Source organism: Amyelois transitella, chromosome 21 (assembly GCF_032362555.1).
Source record: "Amyelois transitella isolate CPQ chromosome 21, ilAmyTran1.1, whole genome shotgun sequence".
Classification (NCBI taxonomy): Eukaryota; Metazoa; Arthropoda; class Insecta; order Lepidoptera; family Pyralidae; genus Amyelois; species Amyelois transitella.
Genome location: NC_083524.1, coordinates 9,437,238 through 9,452,808, shown reverse-complemented (window position 1 = coordinate 9,452,808; position 15,571 = coordinate 9,437,238). Strand labels below are relative to the sequence as shown.

General features: G+C 42.1%; 3 protein-coding genes across 3 annotated transcripts in view; 2 read left to right on the top strand and 1 right to left on the bottom strand.

Annotated features, from left to right (window-relative positions):
- Positions 1 to 5,391, top strand: part of LOC106140668 (lutropin-choriogonadotropic hormone receptor) — a 44,126-nt gene extending 38,735 nt beyond the window's left edge. The window contains exons 12-16 of the mRNA XM_013342292.2: positions 470 to 541; positions 1,358 to 1,484; positions 1,935 to 2,103; positions 2,344 to 2,466; positions 2,552 to 5,391. Coding sequence (XP_013197746.2) covers positions 470 to 541; positions 1,358 to 1,484; positions 1,935 to 2,103; positions 2,344 to 2,466; positions 2,552 to 4,161 — 2,101 coding nt within the window. The 3' untranslated portion in view covers positions 4,162 to 5,391. The remainder of the gene's footprint in view (positions 1 to 469; positions 542 to 1,357; positions 1,485 to 1,934; positions 2,104 to 2,343; positions 2,467 to 2,551) is intronic.
- Positions 5,357 to 9,569, bottom strand: LOC106140669 (uncharacterized). The gene is made up of 3 exons (XM_060950301.1): positions 9,100 to 9,569; positions 7,296 to 7,456; positions 5,357 to 6,020 (listed from the first exon to the last, which is right to left on the bottom strand). The coding sequence occupies exons 2-3, from the start codon at positions 7,407 to 7,409 to the stop codon at positions 5,757 to 5,759; spliced, it is 378 nt and encodes a 125-aa protein (XP_060806284.1). The 5' UTR covers positions 7,410 to 7,456; positions 9,100 to 9,569; the 3' UTR covers positions 5,357 to 5,756.
- Positions 9,570 to 12,348: 2,779 nt separating this feature from the next.
- On the top strand, positions 12,349 to 15,534 carry LOC106140663 (thioredoxin-like protein 4A). The gene is made up of 3 exons (XM_013342285.2): positions 12,349 to 12,560; positions 14,507 to 14,643; positions 14,870 to 15,534. The coding sequence occupies exons 1-3, from the start codon at positions 12,483 to 12,485 to the stop codon at positions 15,081 to 15,083; spliced, it is 429 nt and encodes a 142-aa protein (XP_013197739.1). The 5' UTR covers positions 12,349 to 12,482; the 3' UTR covers positions 15,084 to 15,534.
- Positions 15,535 to 15,571: the final 37 nt, after the last annotated feature.

The following is a 15,571-nucleotide window of genomic DNA, read 5'->3' as shown; positions in this document are numbered from 1 at the left end:
TGAAGGAAATAGCGTGACTGTTCCGTGTGGGTGGTGTGTTTATTCTTATGGCGAAACTTTAATTATTAATTTTAGACTGGCGTTGTTTGTTGTTCATATCTAGTTAATTAAATGTAGCGTAAACACGAGTCTGTGTCTTGAAGCGTTATTAATAACGAGCATTGATCCGAAGTTTGCGATCTCCATCTAATGTTGAAATTTGTACTGTCTGTGATTTGTGGTTTGTACCTACCAACTCTTTAAGACATCTTTTCCTAGTACCAAAAAGCTTTCTGGTTCTGTAAAAGAGCCCAGAGTCCTTATAAATTGTACGTCTTTATCTCATACGGGGAAGGCAAGGCTCGAGGGCTAATGTTAGCTCAGTGTTAGTGACAGGTTGGTAGCTAAAATTACAAAAAGCCAAATTTATATTTCGATCGTATCTTCTAAACTTCATAGTTGTTAGTTAGTGAATTGTTATTATTTTCAGAAACTTGGAGGAGAATGAGATTGAACATATCGACATGGAGGCGTTCGAACCCATCTCTAACCTGGAAGACTTGTGAGTGTATCGACGGCCTCTGTGGCTCAGCGGTAGTACGCTTGTCTGTGACACCGGAGGTCCCGGGTTCGAATCCCGGTCAAGGCATGATGAGAAAAGAACTTTTTCTGATTGTCCTGGGTCTTGGATGTTTATCTATATAAGTATTTATTATAAAATATAGTATCGTTGAGTTAGTATCTCGTAACACAAGTTTCGAACTTACTTCGAGGCTAACTCAATCAGTGTAATTTGTCCCGTATATATTTTTTTTTTTTTTTTTTTTTTTTGTATAACGTATTTATTTCATAATGTAACATATAATCACATCTATATCCCTTGCGGGATAGACGGAGCCAACAGTCATCAAAAGACTGAAAGGCCACGTTCAGCTGTATGGGTTAATTATAGAATTGAGATTCAAATAGCGACAGGTTGCTAGCCCATCGCCTAAAACTTATTTTTCTTCTTCTCTTTTAATATTTAAAGAGGACACAGACTGACAGCTAAGTAGTGGTAGATATTGTAATTTTATAATTGCACTAAAGAGAATTTCTTGAAATTCCCGCAGGAACTGTATTCAGAGATTACTCATTGTAAAACGGACGTACGTTTGTTGGCTTTCATATACTTATATCCAGTACTTGCTTTCGTTCAAGTTAAGAAGAACTATCTCTACAATAGATCTAATAAGACGAGTGCCATCTAGTGACAGCTATAAACTATGATGGAAAAATTGGGTCCAATAACGTCCCCACAGATTGGTTTAATATTTTTTGTTCCTAGTGAATCGGATCACGCGAACCGGTGTACCTACTATCTGTGGCATTTCCACAGGAACGTGGGCAACAACCAGTTCCCGTGGCTGCCGGCCAGCGGGCTGCAGAAGCTGCTCCACCTGAAGGCACACAACAACCCGCATCTGAGACATTTCCACCCGCCGGAGCTTTTCCCCAGGATACAGGTAATTTGTCGGGCAATCGATAGATAGCGTTTAACTTTATGTTAAGTACCTAATCATATGTTTGATCCAAACAAAATTGAACAAGCAATGATGACAACAGAATACAGGTTTAATTTTCTATTCAAAATACTTGCCGATAGATCAGCGCTATGAACTTGCTAAGTGAAATCTTATAAGTTTTGATGATATAACAATTTATACTATACAGGTCGTCTGGTAAATCGCATTTCAACTCTCTCGTTCGTCGACTCTCGCTCCAAATAATTGGAAAAAAATAGAGGGTTAAAAAATATGTCCTTAAATATGAAACGCGATTTTTCAAGCTCTAGTATGTTTCTCAATAACCCTATCGCGTTTTCGGTTGGGCTTGGATCATCTCTCATTTTGCTTGTTGATTAAGCGCCAAAAACAATTGGTTTCTCAGTGATTATTTTTGGTCGATGTCCCCAGACACTGGTGCTGTCGTACGCCTACCACTGCTGCGCGTTCCTGCCTCTGATGGAGGCGGAGGGGGGGGCGCGCGCGGAGGAGGAGCGGCTGACGGACTTCGTGCTGGTGCCGCCGCAGCACGTCGACCTCGCCGCCTGGGCCAACCTCACCGACATCTGGCCTCACTACCGTGAGTGCTCTGCCAACTTGGCTTCAGGCGAAACGACGAGTTGCACAATTACGATGCAAGAATTATATGCACATTTCAAGTCTTTCCTTATTATTATTTTCTTTTTAGTCTAATAAGGTTATCTATCAATTTGCAATCAATATTACTATATTTAACAGGGATTCAACCTCAAAACCAAAATGGATTCTCTTAAAACTTTCTACTTAAATTTTGAGCATTAAACCGTTTTCATGATTACAGTAAATGCGTCCGGCAGCGCGAACATGGGCGCGGGCGGCGCGCTGTGGGGCGGCGCGGCGGGGGCGCAGCGCGCGCTGGACCTGCGCGGGGACGCGCGCCGCGTGCACTGCCTGCCCATGCCGGGTGAGTGGATACGCAGCCAGTAAGCCAGCCAGATCAAAGTGTCTTAATGTTAATGTAATTACATTTTGCTGTCATTGTCCGGCAGGTCCCTTCCTACCCTGCGTGGACTTGTTTGACTGGTGGACGTTGCGGTGCGGCGTGTGGGCGGTGTTCCTGCTGGCGCTGCTCGGCAACGGCACGGTGGTGTTCGTGCTGGTGTTCAGCCGCAGCCGCATCGACGTACCGCGCTTCCTCGTCACCAACCTGGCGGCCGCAGACTTCTTCATGGGCGTGTACCTCGGCTTCCTGGCTGTGGTGGACGCGGGCACGCTCGGCGAGTTCCGCGCGCACGCCATCGCCTGGCAGATGTCGGGCGGCTGCCGGCTAGCCGGCTTTCTGGGCGTGCTGTCCTCCGAGTTGTCCGTGTACACGCTGGCCGTCATCACGTTGGAGCGCAACTACGCTATCACGCACGCAATGCATCTCAATAAGCGCCTGTCTTTACGTCACGCTGCGGTAGTGATGGCGGCCGGCTGGGCCTTCAGCCTGATAGCGGCCGCGCTGCCGCTGCTCGGCGTGTCGGACTACCGCAAGTTCGCCGTGTGCTTGCCCTTCGAAACCTCCACGCCGGTCGCACTAGGTTACGTCGTCGCGTTGCTGGTCATCAACGGAGTCGCCTTTCTCGTGCTGCTGGGCTGCTACCTCAAGATGTACTGCGCCATTCGCGGCTCGCAGGCGTGGAACTCCAACGACTCCCGCATCGCGAAACGCATGGCTCTGCTCGTTTTCACGGACTTCCTGTGTTGGTCGCCGATCGCATTCTTTGCGCTCACTGCAGCGTTCGGTGCGCAACTGGTCTCTCTGGAAGAGGCGAAAGTGTTCACAGTATTCGTTTTGCCCCTAAACTCCTGTTGTAACCCTTTTCTCTACGCGATTCTAACTAAACAATTCAAAAAGGACTGCGCACTCGTATGTAAAGCGATCGAGGAGTCTCGCGTGACGCGCGGCATCGGCCGCTGCCGGCACTCTTCCAACTTCAGCAATCGGCAGACGCCCGCCAACACCAACAGCCTCGCCGAGCGCTCCTCGCGGGGTCACCACGGCGCCGCGTGCGCCTGTCGCCGGCTGCTGCCGCCCGCCACCGCCTCCGAGGGCGGCGCCAGCGTCGGCACGGCCGCCGGGCCCGCGCCGCCGCGCCGCGCCCGCCACGAGCGCCTCATGCGGTGGCTGCGAGCCTGCGGACGCCGCGCCGACCCCGCCCCCGCGCCCGCGCCCCGCCTGCCGCCCGCTGCGCCCGCGCGCACCGGCTCCGTGTCCTCCTCGGTGGAGTTCTCGTCGTCGCGGTCAGACTCGTGGCGCGCGTACGGGCGTCCGCCCCCGCCTCGCCGCGCTGCCTCGTGGCTCGTGGCGCGGAAGACGTCGCAAGACTCGAACCTGTCGTCGTCACGTAACGACTCATCGGGCTCGAACGCGACCGCGTCGACGGGCACGTGGCGCACGTCTCGGTCCGGAGGCAGCGCGGCGGCGGCGCGACCGCGGCTAGCTCGCCAGGCGGCCGTCACGGCGGACGAGCCGCCCGGCTCCCCGGCCGCCGCCGGCCGCTCTACCGTAACTAGCCCAGCGGTTCCGGCGCTGGCCCCGCGACACCTGCAGACGATTCCGTCTGCCGCCGAGCCGGAGCAGCCACCGGACGAGCCGGACCGGTGCCCCGCATAAACGATGCCATCGCGAAGACTGATCCTCACCCCGCCGCTGTCGCCGGCTATCCGGCTCTTGCCGGACCGCAAGGAGTGTCTTACCGAGCCGTCCAGTAGATCCCCAACGACCCGCATTTTGCGGGTTGATAAACCGAAATAAACATTGCAATGTCTAAACTACTTTTAAGGAAGCTCCCAGCAGATTGCCGCGACATGGCCCGGATGTCGGCGCTCTCGGTGGCTCATACTCGCGTCCAAGCAGACGTTCCCTATAAATATTTACGTTTGATGAATGAAAGAGTGATCTGCCGGGTGCCCCTTGCAGAAGTCGCTGTAGATTTTTGTACCTACAGTATTAAATTCATGACAATTAAATATAAGGAATACAAAGTCAAGTATTATTGTAACAAAATATTTATTTAGAAAATTTTTATATAAGGTTATTTATAAAACATTGGTATTGACTATAATTATATTTATAATAATTATTTATACATAGGTGCAGATCGTACTGTGTACGTATTTCTAAGTGATATTGTATATTTTCGAGAACAATTGTTACAATGTTACCACGTGTTTGCAGGCCTAGCCCTGGGCAACCGATGAGTATTCGACGTAGTTGTTATTAACACGTAAGCAACGAAAGTTAACACTACACGTAGAAGTACAATCTATATAAAGTACGGGGGTGAGGCGACGACTAGATCCTACATAAATATTCAAATTATAAAAGTAGATAAGTAATGCTCAATCTTGCTACAAAAGCTTTTCCTTGTTTTACATACGGCAAGGCTAACTTTTAATAGCCTCCATTTAAGTTTTTCGCCATAATACAAAATCTACAAATGTGTTAAAAAATTGACTTAGCTTAGGTAATGGTTACTCTAAAATAATAAGTGCAATAAGATTATAAAAACGAATGACTTTAGGGCTGATATTATCACTTGCAGTGACTTAAAGGTGCCTTTATTTTCAAAGCTGAACGACTAAGATCTCTTCATCGCGGTACTGACAATTAATAACCTTAATATAATAAATAGCTGTATTATATAAAAGACGTCGCCAAAGTATCCCTGTACGATAACCCTAGTTAATATTATTGTTTTAAAGTAATTGTTTGTTATGAACCTACGATAGATTAACCTAAGTGTACATAGAAATATATTTATGAAAGTCAGACAGACGTGTGAACGAGAGTGTTATTTATTTAATTTATTGTAAAATGCAATAAAAGAGATTGCCAAACTCATTGTGTTTTTCATTAATTTCGCAATTCAGACATCTTATCCAAACCAACCCTTAACCCTTAGTTATCAAAACTCTTGATTATGTTACTGTACATAACCACCAAGGATTCAATCGTGTTCCAATAGAACCATCTTTCCACAACCACGTCACGGCTACGATTAAAATTTACTTAACTGTTTCATGATTTTCAATTTATTGTTAGGTAACTATTTTAGTAGTAGGTATAGTTAACAACTCAATAGGGTAAATTATAAATATTTTTCGAGATGTTTCTCTCGCGAATTCCCTCATTTCAGTGAGCCCTCAGCTCGGTAACGACAATAAACTAGTCCGGTCCCTGGGACCTGCAGCAGTCGGAGGCGGCAGTCAGGTGTCGTGCGGCGGAGACTGATGCAGCCCCGCCGGCTCGCTGCCCGCGCGCGCCGTGCTGGCGAGCGGCGCTGGGGCCGGCGCCTCCTCCGCGTCGCGCTCGCGCAGTTCGTCCCGCTCCCGGCGCGCCCGCCGCGCTCGCCGCGCGCGGAACTCTGCGAACTGCCGGCCGAGCGGCTCGTCAAGCAAGTCTGGCCGCCGACGCCGCTCCTCGCTCGCCGCTGCCGACGCTAATGCGTCCTCGTTCTCCTCGTCTACTTCCTGAAATCAAGTTAATAATATTTTGAATTCAAATAGTCCTAAGGTTCGTTTCGCTCATGTATCGTCAGCCCAACTAGAATAGTGGGTGAGTAACACACAACTAAAAGAGACTATAAAGATTTTGTAGGGAGTCAAGAAGGAGGTCGCCGGAAGAGAGCAGCGCATTCCTTCCATGACTTGGCTGTATAACCGGAAGGTTGGTAGAGCCATAGGTGGTGCTGGGATAGTTCGTTTCGCTATGCGCTTTATGGCAGACTCCTAAACTAGCCAGGTGTTTATTTATGAAGTTCCTTATACGTTTTATAAATACTGTACGCGACGACTCAAAATTATAATAAAATTTTCTAACAGAACAGTCCACGCCATCTTTTAGCTAGTGACATAAAACGATTTAACGCGCAAATACCGTAAAAAGTACAGCAGATAATGCCGCCATCTACGTAATAATGTTAGACCTACGACGTAACGTCTACTTCGATAAATTCGATATTACTAAATGATATGGCTACTCGCTCCGATATTTCCTCCACAGCTTTTAAGAAAAATCAGTATAAGTAGTTCGAAATCACTATTTAGCTCTAGAATGAAAATACTGGATTCAGAGGGACTTTTCTGGAACCACCTAATTCCGTATATATAGCCGAAAGGGCTGCAGGGTTGCTCCGCGAGTTATTTATGTCTTGAATTCCAAATTGAATATAACGGGAAATAACAGTACAGAGCGCGTCCTCCAATAAACCCGTGTCCCGCACAAATACTTACAGAGTAAAAAAGACAGTTTATTAGGGCAGCTCCAAACTGGAATGAGAGCAACGTGGAGCATATTTTCATATCGAAATTCACAGTTCAAATTAATCAGACAAAAATATTTTACACGTACCTATAGGTAAATAAGTAAGGTATATAAATATATACGGTAATATATTATATGGTATACAGGGCAGATATTACACAGACTGAATAAGCCTCGAAGTAAGTTCGAAACTTGTGTTACCGACTTAAAGATACTATATAAATAGATATATAAAAGATAAACATGCAAGACCCAGGCCAATCAAAGAAAGTTCGTTTCTTAGCATACTCTGGCCGGGATTCGAACCCGGGACCACTGACTCCACCGACAAGCGCACTACCGCTGCGCCACAAAGGTCGGTATGGCAACCATTCCCCAACACGAAATATAATAATATCAATAGAAATTACTATAATGTAAACGCGCATAACGTAACTACTTTCACTCTCAATATAGAGTTGTGCGAGACGAGACTTACTCACCTTGATCTCTGCGAAAGTGACGGGCGTAGTGCGGTGCCGCGAGCGCGGGTCGGCGCGCCGCAGACGACGCCCGCGCGCCAGCGCCGACGCAGACGCAGGGTACACGGTCTCCATTAAGCTGCCACTTAGTAACTACCGCCTGACTCTTAACGGAGTAATACCTGAAAAATACAGCCAGTTTTCAAATGAAGGAAATCAAATTGAGCGACAAGCTATATAATAATGAAATACACGCTGATCTTATATCTCCTAGATAGTAAAAAATGCACAAATTACTGGGATAAAAAGTTTTCTCTAACCATGTCTCGATTTCAGAACTGTCTCTATTATTGCGATTTATCCAACCTTTTTTAGCTTAGCGTAGGTGCTGAGCTAGCCTCTGTGCTCAAAGACTTGAGTAAGGCCAAGTTACACTTTTGAACAAGTAATTTCAATGCTGTCAGTTACCTACATGTTACATTAACTTTTCCATGCAATATGGTTATGTGCATAAAATAGTGTTTGGGCACGATGCGACAGACGAGCGCAGATGCCGTCGTCAGCGCGGGCCTTGTGCTCGTCCACACGAGGTTGCACAACCGCCACCGTTTACGATTACGACTGCCATTGGGACACAAATTATAGTGAAGACCAGAAGATTTTTCTTTCACTTTGACTTTGTTTACACGTTTGTTTGTTCGTTTATAAGAAGTAACTGTTGCGGATGTAGGCTTAAAATTGCAGTTCACATAAAATTAAACTAGCTGTGCCCGCGACTTCGTCCGAGTGGAATAGTTATTTTGGGCATTTTGAAGCCCTCAAGGATGAATAATTTCTCCCGTTTTTTTCACATTTTCCATTATTTCTTCACTCCTAATAGTTGCAGCGTAATATTATATGTATAGCCTCAAGCTTTCCTCGATAAATAGTCTATTCAACACAAAAATAATTTTTCAATTCGAACCAGTAGTTCCTGAGATTAGCGCGTTCAAACAAACAAACAAACTCTTCAGCTTTAAAATATTAGTATAGATGTCTAACCACCTTCTTATTGCAGCATTGCTCAGTCGTGTACAATGTAATTAGTATAATTACTAATTTATTTTCATTACCTACACGATCTTGAATCTCAGAAAATATCTATGGGGCTATTCACTAATTATTATAAGGCATAAATCCAACAGGGACCACTGACAAAATCAATATCTGATGTTCGATTCAAGAACAATGATAAGGCATATGTAAGGCAGATAAGCTTCCCTCGCACTGTTACTCTGCGTTTACTTAAGAGATGGAAAGAAGGGAAGACTCCAAAGAAGTAGCGGTTGCCTCCTCGCCTCTCTGCGGAGCCCGAGTTGCGCCTTATCAATGTAATAAATGGATAAATAACAACACTAGAGTTAAATCTAAATTGATACTACCTGTTCGGGTAATTAAGCACAATTAATAAAAATCTAATCATTGAGAGTCACCTTCCGTGCCCTCGGTATTTTAGAACAGGCTTTTGTGCGTTCCCGGAAAACACAGCAACGCCGTTTATTCTCACTCGATCTCGATTGTTTACTTTCCGTCCGGCGCGTGCGCACATTACCTACAAATCAATTAGCATCAACGGATTTCAGATCGAGAGCTATCAGCTGACTGCTCGCTTTTTATAAAATAATGGACTTCATATTCATTTAATACAATCCAAATATGGAGGTTGTACTTGTTCGTAGCTACTACCTAAGTACTTCCTTTTCAAATTTTGGAAATATAACAAGCATCTGGGTTAATCACATTATACAATATTTTACATGAGAAAATTAATTGAAATTAGTCTTACCTTTTGTAATACTACACACGCTGAAATTTTCCAAATGAGCATTGTTATAGCAAAAGGGAAATTCGCTTCCAATTTGACTGTTGTGGACATCAGCATCACTATTGGTTGAATGCAGGACAATAAAACAAAATCTGGGTTCTTTATATGAATAGAACCGTAGCTAGCACCAAACACCGTAGGGAACTACAGCCAACGCACTAATTACATAGCGGAAAGTCAAAGCATTGATACGACACTTCAGTAATTTACGAGGCGGCTAACTGGAGCTCTCGAATTAGAGCATTTAGAGTTTGGCAGCTGTATGGCCGGAGCGAGGTGTGGACGGACTCTGCAAGTGCCCGATATTTTTTCCCGAGAAATCCGTATGTTTTGGTGTGTGACCGCGATCGCGATGGCGCGCTGCCAGCTCCCCCCTTTCCCGCGGCGCCGCGTTCTGCGCTGGAGCACACCATTGCTACAAATTATAGAGAGTACCACATAACTTCTCGTAACAGCGACTGGCATCTACTTTGGTAGGAGTCCGTCCGTCGTTGAAGGTCGGCAAAACATTGGCGGCTTACATTTTATAGAACCCCTCAAGCTGCTCACTACCCTACCAAAGCAATTCTCTATCTTAAACCGGTTCGATGCTAGCTGAACTAGATTCCCTGTTTAACGGAGTCATGTATATCTAGTGAGAGTTACTATGTGTTACATTACATTGGCTTTTCCCTTTTCCTGTCCTGGATTACCTATGACCACATAGGTAAGAAAATAAAAAATGGCGAAAAAAAATTAAGGTGGACCATGCAACCACCGTAAAACAAGACTTTTCTGAACTAACAGTATTTTGTTATGCGCCGGACCACAGCCCAATTGTAAACACTCGCGGAGAAAATAAAATCACTGAACTGAACGAATTTTAAATTGTTTGACGTCATGTCGTTTTATAGGGAATCACTCGACGAACACAAAGCATTTTTCTTGATTCTTAACGCGTTAGGGAGACCCTCGGGTTAGTAACGCGAAGCGGCCGCCAGCGCTTTGCATTTTGGGCAAACAGCACAAAAAATAAGTTTCTAGTTATTTTGGACGGCTCACACTATCAATAATAAAACCTAGGAACAAACAAGCACAGGATCTTACCTCGTGCTCGTGGAACCCGGGCCGCACGTCTCGGCATCCTATAGCTGCTATTAACGTGTTGTGCCCTGGCCGCCGCATGGTGGCTTAGTTAGGGTGCCCACAAGCTGTTGCAAAGCCAATGAGCAACGAGTCACCCTCTGCTTGTTTAAAATTATGTGAGAGAGTTTTAAGGCAGACGTGCATATCTCACTCCATAGCTCAGCACTCCAATCCACTCAGTAGTTTGGCAGCTGTGGAGGGCTGTCCGTTAATTGACCCATTTATTATTTATCAAGGGATAAATCTCCATAACTGCAGCCATCTAACTTAAGAATAAAAGGAACCAAAGGGCCTCTTCATGTTAGCTTCTTTAGAAATAATTTAGACCTACGCGAGTTTTTAAAAAGCTCAGATCTCCAGACAAGAGTGTACCAACATTCTTTCAAATACGGACACCAGTGACCAGTGGCGGCTTTGTGGCGCACCGGTAGTACGCTTGACTGTGACAACGGAGATCCCGGGTTCGAATCCTGGCCATGATGGGAAACGAACTTTCTCTGATTGGCCTGGGTCTTCGGTGTTTATCTATATAAGTATTTATTATAACACTAGAGGTCGCCCGCGACTTCATCCGCATGGAAACCCTATCAATACCGCGGGAACTCCGGGATAAAAAGTAGCTTATATATTATTCTGGGTCTTCAGCTACCTACATATCAAATTTCATCATAATCGGTTCAGTAGTTTTTGCGTGAAAGAGTAACAAACATCTATACTGACATACTCACAAACTTTCGCATCTATAATATTAGTAGGAGGATTTATTTGAATTTACGTCAATTACATAGCTGTCATTTGCGTTTTGTTATTCCAAGTCTGATTCTTTTTTGTTATACCACGTTTTATAGTGACTGACGTTTCATGTCAAGTCACACGGGAACGCTGTCGAACGGGATAAAAAGTATCCTATGTCCGTCTCCTGGCTCTAAGCTGTTCTGCCGTTCTTGAGTTATAAGTGGTGTAACTAACACGACTTTCTTTTATATATATAACATAATATAATATTGTAGATTAGGCTCTTCAGCTTTATAATATTAGTATGTATAGATATTGTTGCCTTATAAGCATACATACATATAATCATGTCTATCCCTTGCGGGGTAGACAGAGCCAACAGTCTCGAAAAGACTGATAGGCCACGTTCAGCTGTTTGCCTTTATGATGGAATTGAGATTCAAATAGTGACAGGTTGCTAGCCCATCGCCTAAAAGAAGAATCCCAAGTTTATAAGCCCAACCCTTAGTCGCCTTTTACGACATCCATGGGAACGAGATGGAGTCGTCCTATTCTTTTTTATTTATTGGTACCGGGAACCACACGGCACATGCCTTATAAGCAACAAGTATTTTTTTATGGAACTTTAAGTGATACTTGACATTGATACAACATTGGTAATGACTATCGTTAATGACTAGTTTGATCGTTGGGCGTTATGAACATAACACAAGAAAAGTTGCCAACATGCCCACAACGTTGTTCAAAACATTTATTTTCAAAACGAGGTATTTGACAACCAATGTACATATTAGATAGGTTTTAGCACAAAACAAATTCGTTTCGCAGTTGTAACGAAGTAGTAAAACTAACTCGTTGTGACAATATGGCGTTATTGAATAAATTGATGACATTGCGCGTATAGTATTGACTTTCAGGGATAATTGGACAACCAAGATAAAATGCCGAGCTCTATCTCTTTCCCTTGAATATCGCAAAAGGTGATAAAGGGATAAGGGGTTAGGAATAAATACGTTATCATATGTATGTATTAAAATAAAATTAACTTTTTTTCATACTTTATCCAGCCAGGCTTAATGCCCACCGGAAGAGATGTTTGTTCGCTATTTCCGTTGTCGTTGTTTATGTTTTTACTTCTCCCCAAACGACTCTCGCGATGTTGCCTGCATGCCAACCACGATACCACGACGGGAGACAATGTTCATTTAACGTTTTAGAAATAAAATATTGTCAAAGTCGGCCACAACGTTTGCGTTGTCGAATAGACATACGTTGTGTAAAAACGATCATGTTATTTTAGCTCACTTCTATTTATGACAGTTGAGACAGACAATGACAGTCGACAGACAGACAGACAGTGACAAACGACAAAGTGATTTTGTCGTGTCGGGTTGTTATGTTCATGTGTTGTGTGCGAATAAATATTTTCGCTATTTTTTAGATTATTATAACATTATTGGAAACAAATTTTCTGAGCCTTCACCATGAGTTACATGCTGGGACATTTACACAATGGCTGGCAAGTGGACCAAGCTATACTATCCGAGGAAGATAGGGTCGTGGTAAGTCACGGTAGCTTCCATAAGAATTTTCGAGATTAAAGTTTTTATTATTCCGATTAAACTAATTTATGTCTTTTGACTCTGTTTGTTACTGTTATAATAGCATTAAAAACTTATACTTCTAAAACTAAATACAAATTAAACCTAATCTGCAATGAAAATGAAATAATAATTGATAGGTACATTATCAAAAAAAATTCGAGGGCGCGTCGGTATTGGAATCGGTAAGGTGCCCGGTTAAAATGCGCATAAAGGCACAGGTTCGAATCTCACCTCTTAAACTATCAATGACTTAATGACTATTTTCGAAGTTTTGTTTGAATACTAACTGATGCGTCTATGGTGGGGATACACATTATGAAGAAACCTACACATGCAGACAACTGGTGTGTAACCTTGATTGATATATAGGTTCCCCTGCAAAAGCATTGCAGAGTTCAGTATCTATGGTCAAAGACGAAACCTAGTCTCCTCTCCAGTGTTGATTAAAGTCTGAAAGAAGACCTAATCTATTATCTATTATATTTATATAATTTTGTTCAGGAACTATAAGATGTAATCATATATTTATGGGATGTGTATATATATAGGGTAATTGCGCTGGTTTGGCGTCCAGTTCTACTTTTCGTCCATTTAACTTCTAAACGCATATAAAAGGAATATAAATACACCTATGCGCGCAAGTTGCAACTTGTCACGATCCTTCATACTTAAGCAACAGTTCTAACAACCACAAAATCCAATTTGTCAAGTGAAAACTTCGAAAAAATTAAACTCAGTGGCCGGCATGTGTTCATGTTTTGTAGACGTCATTCCGATACAAAAAAAATAGCTGGTGCAGGAACACTCCGTGGTGGGTTTTATGACTATTTCACTTAGATTGGGTAATATTTTGGCATGTAAGGATATTTAAGAGTATAACTAACATTATGTTTAGGTTATTTTAAAATGTTTTTGTAGTAATCTTAGTAAAAGTTGGTGGACGAATACTGACATGCCTATTTTACCAATTATTTGGTTTCCGTCCTGGTGGACGGAAACTAAAACAGCAAGCTAAATATTTGGAATGTTCATTTTACTTTTTCAGATCTATAAAAAAATATGTGTTTTCTTCAGATATGAACTTTATTGGCTATTTGACAAGATATTTAGTTACCGTCCAATAATTTCTCAGTATTGCTTGTTTAAAAAAATGTTTAAATGGCATGGACGAAAACTAAACAGCAATTTTTTTTGTATTAGTTTTCGTCCATAATAGTGTGGAATCTACTTCTAACACATTTTCTTGTTAATTCGTACAGGTTTTTCTAGTAGGTACTAAACTATTAAATTAATTGTTATAGATGGATTCGGAGAAATAAAAAAAGCAGGAAATCTACTGCTGAAGAATAAATATTTTTGTGGATTAAATAAAAGATTATGAAAACAGTTTTTATTTAACATTGCACTTTTACTCTTTTTTACATACTGGACGGAAACTAGATCACATCAGGGCGAAAACTAAATTTTTTGGATGAAAACTAGTGAAATCTGCCATTTAACATTTAATTATTTATATAAAAAACAATGTAGATATAATTAAAAGTTTCTTAATTTTTATCAAAAATAGACTATATGAGGTATATAAACAAATATGAGCTATTTTAATTAGGATACTTTATCATATTATTTTTACGCCTGAAAGCTAGCAACTCCGCTAATTGGACGAAAACCAGCGCAATCACCCTATATATATAATATATATGTTTCATTCAGCAAGATTGACTTGTCAATGAAGTTTAAAGCGTTTTTTGCCATCAATTTGAGCAGTACAGCTGAACAAGAAATACTGTTGTGTTTAATTAAAACAATATCACAACACCCAACATCTAAAAAAGAAAATTAATAATTACTGAATTTGAGCAGTTACCTGGTTATATATACTCAGAAAATTTATCTTTTTTCAGGTTATTAGATTTGGTCACGACTGGGACCCTACATGCATGAAAATGGATGAAGTTCTTTACAGCATTGCAGAAAAAGTGAAAAACTTTGCAGTTATTTACCTTGTAGATATCACAGAAGTGCCAGATTTTAATAAAATGTGAGTAAACACTCAAAATTGCTTAAATGTTAAGGAATGCTGTTTCAATACAATGCAAATTCTTGGCTTTAACTTTTAGTACATATGACTGATGAATCCATGATCAACTTCGCACTATTATTAGGGTTTAATTACTTTTTACTTTTTAGTTCATGGTCAATTTGAGTTTACTTGCAGTATTCAAAGGGTTATATTTTTCAAATCACAAATTTAACCTTTTTCACAGGTATGAGTTGTATGACCCATGTACGGTGATGTTCTTCTTCCGCAACAAGCACATCATGATCGACTTGGGGACTGGCAACAACAACAAGATCAACTGGCCACTAGAAGACAAGCAAGAGATGATTGACATCATCGAGACTGTGTACAGAGGAGCTCGGAAGGGACGCGGTTTAGTAGTATCACCAAAAGATTACTCCACCAAATATAGATACTAAGTTATGTACGGTTGTTAATTTATTATGTGAGCATTGTTTTAAATGTTCCTGATTGTATATAGAACTTAGATTATCAACAAATTGGAAAAATATTCGCCGGACATTAAAACCTGTGGAACAAATAGAAAGTTGATCTCCTCTATTGTCTCCTTATGGCGCATCCACACATGCTGCCGCCACGGCCAACCTTCATCATATTCAATGTTTTATGGGTGTGACATTAGAAGGGTGAAAAAAATTTTGAAAACCTATTGTTATGTTGGATCAAGCTAAAACACATCTGAGAAAATCGGAGTACTTGTTTTCGCGAAGATAAGTGTCTGGATAGACTTTTGTTACGTTTCATTTGTGCACTGTATTAAATTTTTAAGATCCAATTGAACATCAAATGAAGCAATAATGATTTTGAGATAAGAGTAAATTTTTTAATAATAATAAACAATTAATTCAATCTTAATATTTTTTCTTATAGATATATAAATCCCAAT

Excerpts from the sequence above, each read along its gene's own strand:
- LOC106140663 (XM_013342285.2), top strand. The coding sequence starts at position 12,483 with ATGAGTTACATGCTGGGACATTTACACAATGGCTGGCAAGTGGACCAA. Across the intron at positions 12,561-14,506 it reads CCGAGGAAGATAGGGTCGTG|GTTATTAGATTTGGTCACGA; the intron begins GTAAGTCACGGT and ends ATCTTTTTTCAG. Across the intron at positions 14,644-14,869 it reads GTGCCAGATTTTAATAAAAT|GTATGAGTTGTATGACCCAT; the intron begins GTGAGTAAACAC and ends CCTTTTTCACAG.
- LOC106140669 (XM_060950301.1), bottom strand. The coding sequence starts at position 7,409 with ATGGAGACCGTGTACCCTGCGTCTGCGTCGGCGCTGGCGCGCGGGCGT. Across the intron at positions 6,021-7,295 it reads TCACTTTCGCAGAGATCAAG|GAAGTAGACGAGGAGAACGA; the intron begins GTGAGTAAGTCT and ends ACTTGATTTCAG.